The 20,331-nt window shown below is 32.5% G+C and overlaps 1 protein-coding gene across 5 annotated transcripts in view; it reads left to right on the forward strand.

Moving 5' to 3' along the window:
• The window catches only part of TMEM135 (transmembrane protein 135), a 336,711-nt gene that overhangs the window by 120,287 nt on the left and 196,093 nt on the right, over window positions 1-20,331 (forward strand). For all 5 annotated transcript variants that reach the window (XM_074217071.1, XM_074217067.1, XM_074217068.1 and 2 more), the window contains one exon: window positions 20,016-20,081. In XM_074217071.1, coding sequence (XP_074073172.1) covers window positions 20,016-20,081 — 66 coding nt within the window. The remainder of the gene's footprint in view (window positions 1-20,015; window positions 20,082-20,331) is intronic.

Below are 20,331 nucleotides of genomic sequence, written 5' to 3' on the forward strand. Positions count from 1 at the left end.
AAATACCTTGGTACATACAAAAGTTGTATAGAGGATATGAATGACTTGAAAGGAGAAGGCATTGACCATGGCCTGGGAGGCAGGAAAGCCTGTTTCTGGAGTTAGGAATTAAGGGAAGTTTCCAAGAAAACTAAAGGGGTACATTGGAAGAGGGGGAAATCTTCCAGGTGTGACAGATGACCAGGATAGAGACAAAGAGTTAGGAGAAAAGAGTATTATGTATGAGGAACAGGAAAGAAAGCAGAACTGAGTAAGATGTAAATGCTAAACAGATGACTTTCTAGTGATCTTGGAGGCAATAGAGGTCAATTTGAGTTTATTGAGTCAGGAAATTATAGTCAGATTCATGGTTTAGGAAAAATCACTCTGGAAACTGTGTGAAGGGGGAGGGATGGGAATGAATTTGAGAGACCTGTCAAGTCAGTAAACTACCTGTATGTCTGGCAGTTTTCTAAATGCTGGGGATACAAATACAAAAAAGAAAGACAGTCTGCCCTTAAGGAAGTACAATAAAATAGGGAAGAACAATCTGCTAAAGGAGGGAAATAGGGTGGGGGAAAGAAAAGTATATTCCAAAGGAGTATAAAGGGTGGGAAATGAAGAGGTGACTGGTGGTTTTAGGAAAAGCTCTCTCTTCTTCACCCTCTAATCAGAAAAAGGGAGAAACCATGGATAGAGGAGGCTGATGCAGTGTGAGTATCAGGGATGATATGATCTTGCAAGATGACGAAGGTACTGGTGACATGATGGAGAAGTCTAAAGAAGTGGCAAATGATATTTGTCCTTTGGTCTCATGACCATGACAACAGGGATCATGACAACAGGGAGATGATGCCATGACATAGATGTGAATTGGATTTGAGTGAGAGGTTGGTCTATTCAGTCATCAACTTTACTTTTTTTCTCCAGAGCCATCTGGGTCCAGTGCCTAGAAATGAATCAGGATAACTGTAAAGTTGATTCTGGATGGGAGGCAGTTAGGGAGAAATGACTTGTCCAAGGTCACATAACTAGTTAAGTTTTAAGTGTCTGAGGCTGCATTTGAACTCAGGTCATCCTGACTCCAGGGTTGTTGCTCTATTCATTGTGCCACCTGACTGAGTAGAAAATAAAAGATTGAGGGGCGGAGCCAAGATGGCAGCATGAAGGCAGCATTTCCTGGGAATTCCTTCCCTCCAGAGCTCCAAAAGCCAAAAGAAAATTATGACTCTAGCCAAAATTTAGAGGGGCAGAACCCACAGAAAGACTGAGTGATACATGTTCCCAGTGCAACCCAGCCCAGCCCAGAGATCACTGGCAACAGCTTGAAGGGATGGGGGGAGAACTCTGCTACACCAGAATGAGTGTGGAGTGAGGAGCACTGGTCGCAGAATCTGCAGCGAGAATCTGGAGAAAGCAGCCTGCACCCCCAGAGACGGTAAGGGAAGTCTGCAGAGATTTCTCTGCTCTTTCTTGGGGTAGGACTCTACTGCTAGCCTACACTCATATCCAGGTGTAGTTTGGGCTTCTATACTAAGCAGGATCCTCCTTATAGCGCCAGGGCAGAGGGAAGTATGGGGTGGGGGGGCATCTACATATCAAAGCACAGGCAAGAGAGCATAAGACCTTGGAGGAATAAAGGTCACAGTGGGGTGTCCTTTCCCCAAAAAAACCAAAGCCTTGGAAGTAATATCTTGGGCTGAGGAAATGAGTAAACAAAAGACCATAGAGAATTACTTTGGTCCCATGGAAGATCAAAACACATACTCGGATGATGACAAAATCGAAGCTTCTGTATGCAAAACCTCCAGGAGAAATAGAAAATGGGCTCAGACTATGGATGAGCTCAAAAAAGACTTTGAAAAGCAATTAAGGAAGATGGAGGAAAAATTGGGCGGAGAAATAAGAGCGATGAAGAAAATCTTGAAAACCAAATCAACATCTTGGTGAAAGATATGCAAAAAAATACTGACGAAAATAATGTTAAAAACCAGTTTAGGCCTAATGGAAAAAGCAAAACAAAAGGTAAATGAGGAGAAAAATGCCTTAAAAGGCAGAATTGGCCAGCTGAAAAAGGAGATAAAAAAGCTCGCTGAAGAAAATAACTCCTTCAAATATAGAATGGAACTTAAGGAAGCTGATGACTTTGTAAGAAATCAGGAAGAAATAAAGCTTCCAAAAAGAGCAAAACATTAGAAGAAAATGTGAAATATCTCACTGGAAAAACAACCAATCTTGAAACAGATCCAGAAGAAATAATTTAAAAATTATTGGGCTACCTGAAAGCCATGATCAGGAAAAGAGTCTAGATGTCATTTGTCAAGAAGTAATACAGCAAAATTGCTCTGAGATCCTAGAAGCAGAGGATAAAATAGAAATTGGGAAAATTCATTGATAACCTCCAGAAATAGATCCCAAAAGAAAAAATTTCAAGGAGTATTATAGCTAAATTTCAAAACTCCCAAATCAAAGAGAAAATTCTAAAAGTTGCCAGATACAAACAATTCAACTACTGAGGTTTTATAGTCAGGATTACACAGCATTTGGCGGCATCTACATTAAAGGCTCATAGGGATTGGAATATGATATTCTAGAAGGCAAAAGATCTTGGTTTACAACTGAGAATCAACTACCCAGCAAAACTGAACATCCTCTTTCAGGGGAAAAGATGGACTTCCAATGAAACAGGGGACTTTCAGACTTTCCTATTGAAACAACCAGAGCTGAACAGAAAGTTTGATCTCCAAGTACAGGACTCTAGTAAGGGGGTGGGAGAGGACTAACTGTGAGGAACTTAATGACATAGAACTGTTTGTATTCCTGCATGGGAAGAAGATATTGATAACTCATATGCACTTTCTCATTTATAAGAGCTGTAAGAAGGAGCATATATAGACAGGGCACAGGAAGGAGCAGAATATAATGGTATAATATAGTAAAAGGATGGAGTCAATGGGTGATAAAGGAAAATACTGGGAGAAAGGGAAAGGAGATGAAGAAAAAGCTTTTTCAATGGAGTGGAAATGGTGGAATTGTACAAAGTTTTTGCCTAAAGAACAAAAAAATCTATTGTAGTGAACCTCTGATGTGAGTTCTTTCCTGTGGATCTATTTTCTCAGTGGGTAAAGCTCAGTATGAATGCAGAGTATTTGTTCTTAGTTTTGTGTAGAGGCTTATTTCATTTTTAAATATTTTTTGAATGTTTCAAATATGAAGTATCAGTATGAGAAAGGAATCACTATTATTTTTGCAAATAATAATGCCAAATTTTTTTGCATCAGTTACCATAATATTCTCGTTCTTGGTTGTGAATATCATTACCTAAATCAAGGGTAAGGTGAGTAAAGTAGAGCTGATTTTTATTATCATTAATATAAGATTGCTTATTAATATAAGATTATTAATATAAGATTCCTTATGTAGTAATGGGAAACAGAAATACAAAATAGTAGTTATGTATGATATTCCTGCTTCTCTGAAAAAGAATGAATGATTCTTTTGATATTTTTCTGTCATTAATTGGTTCTCTGCTTACTTCTGTGTGTCACATTTAGTTATATTTAAGTTGAATATTGATAGTAATTTGAAAATCAAAACTACTTGATATTGAACAAATTGATTGAAAGGTCATGTTGGAACAAAATTCACCTTAATATTTAGCAAAGAAATCTAAGATGAATTGGCCTTTATTTAATATTATATTTTGGTTATTCATTTTGTTTTATGTTTTCTTGCTTATATTAAGTACAATAATAAAAACAATTGGATTAAACCATACACATAAAATGAAGAGTAGAAAGAAAATTTTAATAGTTGTAGTATAGCTGATTTAACATTCCCAACTACATACCCCTAGATAATTTTTTTGTTTTTCTAGGCCATGTATTCATTATTTTGCTTTTCTAGGCCATGTATTTGTACAGAGATACACTTATAGTAACACATGCACATGTGTGTTTATGAGTATATGCATGCATATATATTATGCATATATACATATAGGGGAGGGTGGATAGGAATGATAGGGTAGTTTAGATTGGAAATGAAGTACTTAGGCAAGAATATTTTAAATAAGTTTGCTTCTACAAATTTATACATTGATTTTGCATAAATATTGCCCATTAAATAAACAAGGTGATGAGAGAATAATTCCATATCACAAAGTATTATATCAAATTTCAAGGAGCCATATATATATATATATATATATATATATATATATATATATATATATATATATATATGTAATACATCCATGTTTATTTGCATTATACCCTAACTTTCATTCTACATCTGCAATCAGAAATCAGATGTTATTTGAGGTAAAAACTATTAAATCTTAAAGAGTTTATTATAACTAAGGAGGGTTATTCCTGGCAGATTCTAATGTGTTCTTTAGCTGTAAGGAGTACAGGTTCATTACTGTAATGAGTGTTGGTTCAGACAACAGACAGCTACATTTTGAATAGTAAGTATTGAAGGGGCAGCTACAAAGTGCAGTGAATGGAGCACTGGCCTTCTAGTCAGGAAGATCTGAGGTCAAATCTCACCTCAGAAACTTGACCCTTACTAGCTGTGTGACCTTTGGCAAGTCACTTAACCCCCTTGCCTTGCAAAAACCAACCAACCAACCAACCAACCAAACAACCAAACAAACAAACAAAGAAATTTAAGGCAAACCAGCAAGTGAAGAGCAAACAGCCAACTAATTGATAATTTTGACAGTTATACCCTGGTCTTTCTCTATCTCTGTTTTCATTCATATATCAGATAACTCTTTTTGTTCAGATCAAAATGATTTGTGGGTGGAACAGCAATTATCCCTTATATTATAAATACTATATTAATATATAAAATACAATTTAATGCAATACATTATGCTATAATAATAAAAATTAATATAGATATAAAATAAATATAAAGACAACTATTTGCTTTTTGGTCATATATGTTCTTGATGATTTCTACATTATTTCAACTGTGCAAATAAGTGTTGGTTAGCTTAAGTACATCTACTACAGAGTTCTCCATTGCTCTTGGAATCATCTGCATTGTTGATTCTTAGGAAACCTTGATATTTTATAACTCACACTTAACATAACATCATCAAGAGAATTTTGATTTTAGCATTTGTAGTAGGGGGATGAGTGCTAGAATTTATATAGTGCTAGGATTTTAAACAAGTGCTTTCCATATCTCATTTGGGGTTGGTGCTGTTATTGCCCCCTTTGTCTGAATGAAAAATCTGAGGCTCAGTGAGGTAAATATCAGAGGCAGTATTTGAATTCAGATCTTCTTCACTCCAAGTCTAACACTCAATATACTGTGCCAGTGAAGTGCTTAGGGTTTTATTATCATGCTGATTTCCCAGTCAGCTAGGTGCTTCAGTGGACAGAATGCTAGGACCCTGGAGTCAGGAGCCCATAGTGCTCATGTGACCCTGGGTTAATTACTTCACACTCTGTTTGCCTTAACTTCCTCAATTGTAAAATAATGATGATAATAGCCCCACTTTTTAGGATTGTTGTGAAGGTCAAATGAGATCATATTTGTAAAGTGCTTATCACAGAGCCTGGCATACAGTGGCTGCTGAATAAGTGCTTATTCTCTTCCCCTTTCCTTCTGCTCCCTTTGTTCCTTAATGTTAATCAACTGAATCTTCCTCCTTTTCAGTTGTAGTCTGGGTCATTGTTTGCAATATCTTACAATTCAGAACACAGATGCACACAGACATCCACACAAATGGATTACTGAACTTTGTGTTGTATTTTGCAATATAGGAATAGGGTTAGAGAATGGACAGAGATTTGTCAGCATAAGGACCTTCTGGGTGACAAAATACTCTGACTGACAGATCAGAACTTTTCCTTTACCTCTAGGCAGAGTTTACCAGAGTTTCCTAAGGATTGCGATTTATTCTGTCACTTGCTCAGGATTGTGACTCATTCTGAGTCAGAGCTTGAAATATTTTTTTGACTCTTCCTAGGTCTGTGTTCACTCGCCCACTCTGCACCACCTTTGAAATAAATACGAGAAATTTTTGAGGGGACAATACTAGCAGGTTAGGAGAATAAGAAAGGATACATGGAGGAAGTGATAGTACTGTAAAAGATAGATGAGATATTTAGCTGTACTTAGGTGTACTACATGCTTTTGATTTTGCCAATTCACTTTGTATTATTTCACAAAGGATTTTCAGATTTCTTTGGATGCTTCATTCTTTTCAGTCTTAATTATACCCTAATATTGCATTTGATCTGTATACCACAATTGATTTAACCATTTGCAGTTGTTGGCTATTTAGGTTGCAACTACAGTCAATATAAAAGACTTCTGTGAAGTCTTTGACTAGCTAACTTTTTTGTTTCATAAAAATTTCAGAATATTATTCTAATGTATTTTTTTTTAGTTTTTTTTTTTTGCAAGGCAATGGGGGTTAAGTGGCTTGCTCAAGGCCACATAGCTAGTTAATTATTAAGTGTCTGAGGCCGGATTTGAACTCAGATACTCCTGACTCCAGGGCTGGTGCTCTATTCACTGTGCCAACTAGCTGCTCCTTCTAATGTAGTAATTTTAATATGTCTGCATGGTATATCTTGTAAATGTTTGAATATTTATTTTTTAACCAATTTTTTTCAAAGAAATTGCTTACTAGCCAAAGCAATATTTGACATTCCTGCCTCTATCAGTTGCTGATTCTGAAGATGTGGTAAAATCTATAAAAATGTTAACATTTTATCAACTGTTTTTTTTTTTTTAGTGCCTACTAGGTGCTTGACCCTTTACTGAGCACATACTGAAAGCCCCCTCCTTTGCTTTTTTATGTTTTCTGTGTTTGGGGTAGGCGATGTACTGGTGGTTTTGTTTTTGTTTTCTAAGGCAGGATGGGCGTGGGGGGCTGATAGTGATAATTATGAGAAAAAATGCTTAACAAATTGTAAAGTAATAAAATAAAATTGAAATATTTTCTGTTATATAGTTAGGTATTTTTGAATTACTTTTCAGTTACCTTTAAAGGCAAAACCTATGCCAGTATATCATTGTCATAATATTACGCTAAATATATTTAGAAATGGCAATAAATTGTCTGGTTTGCTCAGCTCTGATGGGGAAATGCCATAGAAAAGTTACTCGACTCTATATTATTTTGGGTTTCCAGATTAATTATATATGCTGAACATAATGTTTTAATATTTATGAACATTTTTATATCAATCATTTTCACATGTAATTGAGAAAAGTATGGACAGAAATTAAAATTGTAATTAGATGTCATGTTATCTGAAAAATAATGTAAATATTTATGAATAAAGTTTTTAGCAATAGATATGCTTTTCAGAATAGAAAGTTTTTTTTTTATGAGTCAGATATAATGTTCTGAAGTGTGAAAGCCAGGATCTGCAAATGAGAGAAAAGAAAAAGCAGGTGCTTTATGGTTTGCATCTATTACTTTGTAAAGAAATTTTTATTAGTCAAGATTATACTAAAATCTTTATGATGATTTAAAAAGTTGAATATCAATTATGAATAATCACAAAAAGGCAAATTTATTCATGTGAATTGCATGTAAGTATAAATGATATATTTTTCTTATGTGTAGGCATGTAGTTCAGAAAAGTTCAGCTTTAGATTTAATCATGAACAAATAGATTTTTAGGACCTTATGTATATAATACTGATTTAGCTTGGCGTTTCTTAGTTGAATAGTATGGTTTTATGCTATTGGTAACTTGAATTTATATGCAGTGCATATTACTCTCCTTGTAATGTCAAAAACAGTCATGTATGTTATTCTCACAATATCCATGAATGATAGTCAACTGACTGATACAATTCATATTTTTACAGATAAATTCACCCTGAATAAAGAAGTGACTTGCCTGAAGCTAAATATTTAGCTAGTATCAAGACCAACAGAAGAGCCCTAGAACTTTGACTAAACATTCAGTATTTTTTTTTAATAAAGCTAGGTGACAATACTGGTGAAAAAGTTTTACTTTTTTCCCCCTTCTTCTTTAAGTTTTATTATGTTCAAAGAAGTAATACAGAACATAACACAGTATATTACTCTGTCATGTCACATAAAATAGAACATGACAGAACATAGATTTATAAAAACAAACACGTTTCATTTGGAACCAGATGACTGTTATCAATTTGGAAACATATATTCAAACCATCTGCTTATAGTTTAAGTTCTTGGATAACTTGCTAACCTACGTCTCAAAACAGAGGTAGCATTCTCTGTATCTTTTAACACTACTACTTAGTTTCCACAGTTTCCATATGTAATACATATTTCAAGTAGATGGAATCAAAAGAGATCATGACATTTACTAACTCCATAAAACAAGTTGATTTCATTAAATAATAACAACTAACAGCTTTAGCTAACAAATTGTGCTTCCTGTGTCTGACAGGTTTGCAGTACACAGTATAATGTAGTTCACACTTTTGGAAAGCCCCCAAATTCTCAGTTAAAAGAGCATCACTATTAACATGCAAACCAGTCACTGGTTTCTCTAGAATATGTGGTGATGTATGTTTTCTTGGCAAATATTGCTTATGTTGTTGCATTTATGACACTGTTGAATCATGGTTTGAAATATACACACACACACACACAAACATATAAATATATATATATATATATATATTAGGAAGTGAGAATTTTAGTTATTGAAATAGCATTCTTTAATTCTATTTTATTATGCATCTGTGTGTATGGAGCATTATGATAAATTCTGGAGATAAATATACTTACATATTCACTTAAGTACTTCGAGGATCTATGCTTTTATTGGTGTATTTCCTCCAGTAATTCAGGTCAAATTATACCTCCGTCAAATTATACCTCCTAACACAGCAGGACTCAGAAAAACTCATTGACCTGTGGTTAAGTTGATGATATTTTTCTTTGAAGTAAGCTAACTAGGTTTTTTTTTTTTTTGGACAGTCGATATACATATTATGTTACCAAGCATGTACATGAATACTTTCCAATGTAATGTGATTTGCTAGTGGATGCATTCTTTTTTAGATAGCCTTCCAGAAATTGGTGTTGCCTTCATGCAACAATGAGATTTTAGAAATAGACAATAATGGACTGTTCTTATAATATTTTAGAATATGTTACTTGAATAATAGTCCTTATTCTTTTTGTCTGATGAAAATTGTAAGGATTAACAAATAACTATAGAGTCTGTTATAAACTCTAGTTTTATAGAGATGTTTCAGAATTCATTTTCTTATTGTATTCTTAGTGACTTAAATTTTAATTTATCCATGTTATAATGGGTAAGAGGTCCTGCATCTCATCATTTACGCAGGTGTCAATATACTAATATAGTTATAGTGTCAAGATTTAATAAAGCAGTTTTCTTGCTGGTTATAATACAAGTCAGCACTATATCCATATACATTTCCATATATATTTATATATAAAATATATGAGCAGCTAGGTGACATAGTGTATAGAACACTGGTCTTGGAATCAGGAGGGCTTGAGCTCAAATCTGGACTCAGGCACTTACTAGCTGTGTGACCTTGGGCAAGTCATTTAACTGTAATTTATCCAGAGCCAGTCTTCCTGATTCATATCTGGCCACTTGATCCACATGATTCTGGAGGAGAAAGTGAGGCTAGTGACAGCACAGCACCCCCCTCACTGAAATCCATTTCATGTGTTTGTCATGGCTTCATCTTCCTGATGTCATGGTCTTCTTTGAGAACAAAGGACAAACATCATCCTCATCCTCATCCTCAGTGACCTAATCTTTCAATTGTATCTCTGAAATAGTAAGGAGGAGGAATATATTGGCAAATGTAGGTGTTATATTACAAAAATATACTATCCCTAACCTATGTAAGGATGTCCACAATTTAAAATAAAATTTATCTTTTTAAGTAAGTTTTTATTGATGTCTTCTGTTACATCATTATAGTTATCCTAAGGATCCTTCCCCCTTCACCTTCTAGAGAGCCATCTCATATAAGAAATCTTATTTTTAGAGAGGAAAAAAATCAGCAAAATTGGTGATTACTTTAAAAAAGTCTGAAAACATGTGGAATATTTAACTCCTGTGGCCTTCTCATCTTCATGCAGTGGTTGATTAATGTATCACATCTCTTCATTCAAATGCTCCTAGATCTTTATACCTTTGTTACATTGTATATTGTAGTTATTGTATATAGTTTTCTTAGCTTTATTTAACTTCATTTTGCATAAGTTCTTGTAGATATTTTCTGTGCTTCTTTGTATTCATCACGCATCATTTCTTATGGACAACTTGGTGTTGCAGTGGATAGAGTATGAGACTCAAAATTAGTCAGGAAGACTTCACCTCAATCACTTACTAGTTGTGTGACTTTTGACCAATTCACTTAATCACTGATTGCCTCAGTTTCCTTAATTGTAAATGAGAATAATACCACCACCCCCATAGTTGTTAGGAGCATCAAATGAAATATTGTACTTACCACTATTTCTGGTACATAGTATTATGGAAATGTTAGCTATTACTCTTAGTATTACTACTATTACACCCTCTGCTACTGCTACTTCTTACTGCTACTGCTACTACTGCTACTTAACGCTTTTGCTATTTCTGTTGTTGCTATATAGTAACATCCTATTACAATAATGTACAATCATTTGTTTAACCATTTCCTAGTGGATGGATTTATACTTTGTTTCTGATTCTTTACTGTCAGAAATAGTGTTGCTATAATTATGTATATGGTACTTCTTATCCATGACTTTTTTCCAACCTTGACTATTGCCATTTTTGTTGATTTGCAAGGTGAAATCTTATGAAGTGAAACTTTTGGATTTTTGTATTTATATCATTGTTTATATCACATTCTATATTCTTGCCCTCCTTCCACTCAGTGAATCATGCATGCAACAATGATTTAAGGGGAAAAAATCAGTTCAGTAAAATCAGTGAATAAACTATCTTATAGCTTGTGGAATATTTCATATCTCTAGTCTTTCACCTCTGCAATAGAGGTTTATTCCAGAGACAACCTTTTTTTTTTAAGAAAAATTATGAGAATTCAAGATTTAATTTTTTTAAAAAACTTTATACTGTTGTTTCTGTTATGGATATTGCTTTTCTAATTCTGCTTACTTTATTGTATATTATGTAGTTATAGTCTTCTCATTCTATTCTGTAATTGTAGTTCTTATGACATAATACTCCTTTTCTTCAAGTATAAGAATTTGTCCAGCTTTTCTCTCTTGATGGGCATAAACCTTTTCCTATTATTTGTTACCACAGAAAAATATTATTTTTTATAATTTGATATATGTGAAATCTTTGTATCCTTAACCTCTTATGGAATATGCCTCTAATTGGGACCTCTGGGTCAAAATATTCAAATTTTAGTCACTTTTTAAAAAAGGGCTTTCCTGAATGGGTAAAACAATTTACAATGCCAAAGTGTGTTAGTATTTAATGATTTCTACAGCCCCTCCAATATTATTTCTGTTTTAGTATATTCATTAATTTGCTTGGTGTGAGGTGAGACCTTAGATTTATTTTGATTTGTATTTTTCTTCTTATTATTGGTTTAGAACATGCTTTTAAATGGTTGTGAAAATTTGCTTTATTTTTAATTTTTGACTACTTATCCATTTAAGATGTGTTTTATTCTTATATAATTATATTAATTATTCCTGTATTATAAAATTGGATCTTTTTCAGATGTATATGATGAAAATAATTTTCCTTATCCTAGCTGCATTTTTTTAAAAAAATCTTTTCAGTTTCATTTATTTTGTCAGTTGTGACATTCTGTCTGTCCTCTATGCTCATAATACTCTCTTTAATGCTGCTTATTGATTTCCATGTTTTTCAAAGTTCTTTTTAAAACCTCATCTTTTATAAGAAACTTTTTTCCAATTCCTCTTAATTCTATTGTATTTCTGCTATTGTTTCCTATTTTTTTCTATTTATAACTTGTTTTGTACATATTTAGTTTCATGTTGTCTTCCTTATTAGATTATAAGTTCCTTAAGAGCATTGCCTATCATTTGTCTCTTTTTTATCCTTCTTGCTTAACAAAGGATCTTGCACATATTAGGCAATTAATATATACCAATTGATTGAATTTGTGAATAATTGTCATAATTGTGAAAAGTACATCCTTCAGTTTTTCTCTAATTTTTGTTTAAGTGATTTTGTTATATTTGAATATCCCTTTTGAACTTACTGATTATACTAGGTAAGATTCTGGTCTAAATTAATTTTTTGCCAGACTGCTCTCCAGTTTTTCCCAGTAGTTCTAGTCAAATAAAGACTTTCTGTAATTAATTTTTGTCTTGAAGTTGTTGATTACTTGGTTAATGAGATCTCCCTTACACTTGATTCTTCCTTATGAACACAATACAATATAAATGAATTATTTGGAACCTAATTTTGATCTGCTTCCAAATAATTCATTTATATTGTATTTTGAGTTGTGTTCATTTTTTTTTTTTAAGCTATTAGGGTTAGGTGACTGCTTAGGGTCACATAACCTCTAAGTATATGAGTTTGAATTTGAACTCAGATCCTCCTACCTCCAGACTGGTGCTCTATCCAGTGTGCCACCTAGCTGTCCCCCTGCTCACTTTTTGTAAAAATATAGTTTATTGTTACTCAGATGAGTAAAAATCTGGTTATTCCCTGGCAATGAAATTTTTAAAAAAGATAGTAACCACTGGTTTTTTTACAATCTTTTGTTTATGTATTATCATTCTAAGATTTGTACATTTATAAATGTAATTATAATGGTTGTAAACATTATTATAATCTTGTCATTGATAATTTTAATAATAAATTAAATTAACTTTTAATATATTTAATTTAGGAAAATGGAATAATTATAAGCACAATAAAATACATATCTCTTTCCTCATAAAAATTTATGATGACATGTTTAATTTGTTTGCTGGTTTAGCTACTTTGGCAAAAACAGTATATCAATAAATGGTACATTTATTTTGCAGGAGATATGTCATTGTTTCCTTAATGTTTCCTGCATAAAATAAATAATTTAACAGAGCATTGAGAGGCATTTTATCATCTTGTTTTATTTCATAATTTATTACTTTAGTTAAAGTAGTCCATTTTTTTTTTGTTTCCTCTATATTTTCATGATTCTTGCCCTATACTTATACAAACACTCTGGTACTGTAATTAGCTTCCTTTGCACTTCTGTGTCTGAAAGTGTTCATCTTCCTTCATAGCCCAACTTTTCCTGATTTTCTCAAGTTTTGGATTTCCCATTTCCCAGATTACTTGTATTTACTTGTATTTACTTTGTATATATTTTATGTGTACTTATCTGGGTACATATTCTTCCTGCTAGTCAAGTAAAATAAGGTCCTTTAGGTCAGGGAACATATGGCTTATGTCATTAGAGTTACAGTATTTAGCTTAGGGTAGAGGTTTAATATGTGCTTGATGAATGAATCAGTTAATGGCTACTTTGTGAGATGGCTTCATTTAAAGGTGTATAATTTAGCATGGTGTCTTAGATTTCATTTCAGAATTATTAAGGAATAAAGTGGTAAAATGTGAGAAAGTTAAACTTTTTTTGGGTTAACCTAATTTTGTTTTTATACCTCTTGCTAGGTAATATTTAGTTATCCCTACTGACAGAATAATGATTTAAATCTTTATTACAGGAAATACTTGGAAATCATATTAAAAATATACATTATTTTCAGATAACTTTTCAAATAATGGAACCTTAATAAATTATCTTTAACATTATACCTGTATTAAGAAACTTAATTTTTCCTTGATGATGTAGAAGTTTGCCTTGATTATAGGGTTATTTTAAAATTTCATTACAGTTAACAGAATTCTGAATAGATCAACATTCTGGCTAAAAATTATTTGTTAAATTAGCCCCTTTAAAATTTTTCAATGAGATGGTAATTCAAAGACAATATAACAATTTAAAATGTAGTAGTATATTAGGATATTTTTGAAATTCAATTTTGGATAAATAAAGTAATGGAATTACTGGGCAATAAGAATAATAACCACTTTAATAAATTTGACACCTTTACTTTCTTAATATATGGAATCTATGTGAAAATACTATATTTTACAATTGCTGCTTTTTTTTGATCAATGTAAATAATTATTTTTCAAGGAGCTCATTTTCAATCAGTCAAGGACTTCTTAGTTAGATGGCCTCTTACTTTTCTTCCAGAAGCTATATTCCTAACATAAATCTTATTAATAATTCTAAATTATCTTGAGAGTAAAGTTTTGACCAAGAAATTTCTGATGCTAGATTTACAATTGTAGTGCCAAGAATTAGCCTTACATAACAGTATGTCTTTGACTTCTTGCAATTGTTGTGTGAGAATAAGCATATTGAAGGAAATTTCTGACCAAGGGGCAAAGAAAGTTACTAATCCATTGCTTTTCTATGGAAACAAAGAAAGCTTAGTTGTGTTAATACAGTGTTCCATTGCTTGAGGACATTCTTCATTGTGAAGAAGTCAATTTTGATGGGCACAAAAGAATGAAAGAAGTCCTCAGTTTTCTTCATCTTTTAAGATTGTGATAAGCACCTTAAAAAAATTCTAGGTGGCTGTTTTCTTATTTTGCATACTCTTTTTTTTTTTTTAGATTTTTCAAGGCAATGGGGTTAAGTGGCTTGCCCAAGGCCACAGGGCTACCTTTTGCATACTCTTAACAAAAATTTTGTCTTCCCTTTGCATCCCCAATACATAGTTATTCTACTTCAGTAATATTAGTAAATTCCATTGCATTTTTAAAAATAGTACATATTATGTTTAATTCAGCCAACACTTAAATGTCTATTATGTAACATAACATGACATGGCTATAAAAGTAATATCTGTAGAATTATAAAAAAAATTTAATTGGTGTGAAGTTCTTGTAAGGTACGTAATTTATTCAGTTAGTCAGTTGCTCCTTTCGTTCATCTGATACTGACTATGCATCTAATACTGAGTAAGATAAAAAGATAAATGAGAAACACATCATGTCCTTAGACAATTTACAGCTTAACAGTGGAAATGAGATATGTACCTACTTAACTCTTGAACAAATAAATTATAGATCATCTTAAGTGTTTAAAGGAGGTATAAAATGCAATTCAAGTTTTGTGATTTTTTTTTAACATCTTACTTAATCACAGATTAATGATTTTTTTGGAGTTAAGATGCCATCTGCTGGGGTGGCTAGGTGGTGCGGTGGATAGAGCACCAGCCCTGGTACCTGAGTTCAAATTTGGTCTCAGACACTTAATCATTACCTAGCTGTGTGGCCTTGGGCAAGCCACTTAACCCTATTGCCTTGCAAAAAAAAAAAAGTCATTTGCTTTGAGAGGCAGCATGGAATAATAGAAAGACTACTGAACTTGGTTGGAGTTGGAAAATCTGAATTTTAGTATTGGCTTTGATACTTAATAGTGGCATGAGGGAGTAATTTAATTCACCTCTCCAAGTCCCAGTTTTCCCATTAAAAATTGGGGTAATATTACTTATGTTATAAGATTATTATAAGGAAAGCACCTTTGTAAAAATTCAAAGTACTATATAAATATTTTTCTTGCAGATATGAATTATGTTATCTAGTTCTCCCAGTATCCATTTGAGGAATCTGAACCCAGATAAGAAACCACTGTGGTATAATAGGAAAAAGAACAATAGATTTGAAGACCAGAGGTCTGGGTACAAGGTTCAGATTATTATTGATATTCTCAAACTAATAAACCGTATTTATTTTGCGTATATTTTAAAACTTACTTCTCTTTTTATATGTTGCTCTCACATAGACGAATTTAATTCCCTTGAAGTTAGGGCAGTGTGTCTTAGCCTTTGCATGCAGCACATGTAGTAATTTCTTAGAAGTGGTGCATGTATGTGGGAGCTCTACCAGACCTGAAGGAATGGGAACAGGTAACCAGATGTAATAATTTTTGTACTTCCATGAATAACTTAGGTAGTGACCAAAGCTGAAAAACAAATCCCTTCATATGAAAGAGAGTGAAACAACTTTGAGGTTCAGCCACTAAGGAAACTCCCTTCTAAAGCAAGGGGGGGATGTGAATGATGGCAGAATATGAAGAAAAATGACTAAAATTACTACAGATCTTAGGAGGAAGAAAATTTAGTTAAAGATTTTGAGCAAGCCTATATAAACCAAAAGGGAAGATATTGTTAAAAAAGGAGTAAGGCCTTCAAGAATCCAGACATATCTGAATAAATATTGTAGGACAAAGGGGAATGAATGAGGCAGAGTATCTAGCAGACTCTGAAGAGAGAATGGAACTGAATGACTTAAATGAGAAATAAGAATTATGAAAGCAGAATTTATAGCATGCTCAAACAGGCAAGCGAGCTTGAATCCATGGTGGTAATCTTCACCAACGAAATAAGAGTGAACAACTAATTGGGAATGCAAGTATATTGGGTATAAAAGACAACTTGGAAGAAAAGAAACAAAAGAAAATGATATTAAAAAGTAATCTCTATACAAATAAAATATTTATTTCAAAGATAGTGTATTTTGAGACAACTGAAGGATTTATAGGTTTCCTAAAAGAATAAAAATTGAAAAACCGAAATGTCATAGTAGAAAGAATAATACCCCCCCCAAAAAAAAACTGGCCAGAAATTCTGAATGAAGAAAACTAAATGCCATTCCAAAGAATTCACAGTTTTTTTTTTCCCTCAGGGGAAATGCCCTATGCTTCAAATTCCAAGAGAGAGATAGTGATTAAATTGAACAATTCTAATTATAAAAATTTTGCTAGCAACCAAAAGAGACTTTCAAATATAAAGGAAAAGAAATTCTAATGTCAGAAAACTGTACTATATTCACCAGAAACTGTAAGGAAGAATGATGTGTTCTGAAGAGCAAAGGCACTCAACATGCAACCCAAGATGACCTACTCTACAAACCTGAATGTAAATACAATGGAAAGATGGCTGTTCAATTTTTTTAAAAAAAACTGGAGACATTTGAAGCATTGCTACAAAGAACACTTGACTTGGAGTAATTTTTTTGCTTCTCTAACATTCCAAATAAAAGTACAAGAAAGATAAATAGATAAACCAACCAATGAAGGCACAGGTATTTCAGAAATTGCAGAATAATTTATCTCAGAAAAAAGGGAAAATAAAGCTAGAAAGAGAAAGATTATCTTTAGGATTAACAGCAACAACAATAGCAAAGTAACAGAAAATCCATTAAAAATATTCTTTCTACAAGGCGAAAACCAGATATAAAAGAAGATAATATAACAATACCCTTACAATGGCCAAATCAGCATTTTTTTGTGAAAATATTGACACCACACCACAACATTTATTTTCATATTGACAGTTATGACCTACTAATTAAGAATCTAAAAAGAAATTTTCCAGTTCCATATATTCCTCTAATAAAGTAAATCTTTGTTGGAAGGGGAATGGGGGATATTAAAAGCTGGAGAGATCAAGAAATTGTTCTTCAAGGGTGTTACATGTGAGATGTGCCTTGAGGGGAATCTAGGTAGTGACTGTGTTGAAGTAGGGAGTTTATTCTGGAATTGGGAGACAATCTTTTCATTTAGAATAGACTAATAAGGGTCTATTTATCTGTTTATCTTTCTTGTACTCCTCTTTTCTTTGGAATGTTAGAGATGCTTAAAAATTACTTCAATAGGGGCGGCTAGGTGGTGTAGTGGATAAAACACCAGTCTTGGAGTCAGGAGTACCTGGGTTCAAATCTATTCTGAGACACTTAATAATTACCTATCTGTGTGGCCTTGGGCAAGCCCATTTGCCTTGCAAAAAAAACCTTAAAAAAATTACTTCAATAATTTAAAAGGGCATAAAGGGAGAATAGCAGTAATACAGTGTGAAACAAAAGTTTCAGTGCAGTTTTAAAGTATTAATGTTTACTATTTATGTAATTACTACTAAGCTTAAATAATATTGAATCAAATATTTCATTATCAAAAGTAGTAACTTAATATTTCAATATTTATTTAGATTATACAGTCTTAAAAGTTGCTCTAAAACTCTAAAGTTTGCACTTTGTATTAATATTCCTGAAAAGTTATAACAAATTTGTGAAGAGCCTTCAGTATCTAACAAAGGGAGTGTATTTTTTTCTCAGGTTTTTATCTTAGTTTTACTAATAATTTGTGTAACCTTCCACACGAATCACTGGATTTCTTTGGACCTCAGTTTCCTCATCCATAAAATTACAGGTTTAGATAAGGTGATTTCTACTAGTCCTTCAAATATAATGATATGCTAATGAAAGCAGAACAAATATTTATTAAGTGTTTGTTATATGTCAGGTACTGTGCTAAAGTGCTTTGCAAATATTATCTCATTTGATCCACACAGTTACCCTGGATTCTTTATTATCTTAATCTTACATTAAAAAAAAAGTTGACTTGCTCAGGGTCACATTTAAACTTAGATCTTAATTCCAGGCCCTCTGGAAGGAAAGGACTTTATGCCATTCTGTACCTCTTCGCTCCCTTGGCAAAAAAAATATCATTTAAGTTGAAATTTTATTCATTTTCCACTCCTTTCCCTGCCTACTCCCAGATACAATATTACATAATCAGTGTTGGAAGAGACTTTGCATACTGTTTACTTCAACCTTTCTTGAATAAGACTTGGTAATGAACTTGATAAATGATTGACCAGTCTTTCATGACCTACACTGAGGGGGTTCTCACCACCTCAAACATTTCATTGTACATTTGAGCTAGTTCTATTAGGAAGTCTTAAATTGAACTCTTTGCTCTTTGTTTTCATTGCTTCTATTTCCGTCCTCTGGGTCCCTCATAACATTCTTTAAGGTACTTGAGGATAGCTATCATGCATTCTATGAAAAGTTGCCTTTTTTCCAGATTACATATTCCAAGTTGAATTGATATTTATTTGAGTTATTCTCTGAGACCTTCCTCAAATAGCTTGATTCTGCTGGGTCTTCTCTGACTTTTCAGACTATCTCTGACTTTGCCAAAAGTGGAATCTAAAACTGAAGGCAGCATGCCAGATGTGGTCTGCCTAGGAATGAATATTATGAGCTCAACAGTCTTACATTAATTGCTTTTTTTTTTTTTGTGGGGAGGTCATAATGAATGTTTCTGACCCAGCCATTTCAACCTGTTCAAAATCTACATAATTGTACTTTAGTCTAGCCAATATATTTTCATTTTCTCCACAAGAGTAGAATAAAAGATGTATGTTGACCAATCAAAATTTTATCTTTTAATCAACTGATGAGATTATAACTAGGGATAGTATTCTATTACAGAGTTTCTGATTTTTATGTTACATTAAGGATGTGATTGCATATGTATAATGATTTTTCTGAATAAGTTGTTGATGATGAGGTGGTTAATGTTTATTGCTTTTTTGAAATATATTGATATCTTTTAACATCATCTTCATTTCTGAATTTATATCCCATCCTCAGAGATAAACAAATCTTGTTAAAGATAAACAGATCTTTTTTATAAAAAAAAAAGGAAAACGATTCAGCAAAACCAAACAATACCACACGTGTATCTGACCATATTTGCAATTTTCCACTTGCATAATCCTTAACTCTGCAAAGAAGGGAGAAGGTTCATTTTCTCATCTCTTCTCCAGGGCAAAACTTCTTTGTCAATATAATTACACAGCATTCTTTGATTTTTTTCTTTCCATTTCTTTCCATTTCTTTCCATTTCCATTTTTTCTTTCCATATCTGTTGTAGTCCTCGTGTAAATTGTTTCCCTGGATTAGTTTATTTCATTCTACATCATTTCCTATAAATTTTTTCTGTATTTTTTGAATTTTTTATATTCTTACTTTTCTTACTGTGCAATAAAAACTCATTAATTTCATGTGTCACAATTTGTTTAACTATTCTTCAATTATGGACTAAACATCAATGTTTTCTGGTTCTTAGCTAAATGGTTTTTGTTTCTGTTTATTTTATGTTGACATAAAATGTATTATTTTAATATTATATTTTTAAGTATTACTTTTCATTTCTTATTACAGGCCACAGAAACATTGTTTAGAATGGGAGTAGCAAGAGGAACCATTGCAACTTTAAGAAATGGAGAAGTGAGTTCAAAATATTGATTTACTTTGAAATTCCCGGTTTGTTGGATAGTATTTTCTTTCTTTGATCAGTAGCCTATTGCATCATAATTCCTCTTTGACATAGAACAGAAACCAATATACTTTGTAAAAAAATTTGTAAATGTACCTGATTTTTACCTGTATACTTTAAAATTAGTTTTATTGATACCTTTTCTCTTTTCATCAGCTTAGTTTCAACCCAGATTAAATATTCCTTGGTCATAAATAAAAA

This window comes from Macrotis lagotis, chromosome 1 (assembly GCF_037893015.1).
Source record: "Macrotis lagotis isolate mMagLag1 chromosome 1, bilby.v1.9.chrom.fasta, whole genome shotgun sequence".
Classification (NCBI taxonomy): Eukaryota; Metazoa; Chordata; class Mammalia; order Peramelemorphia; family Peramelidae; genus Macrotis; species Macrotis lagotis.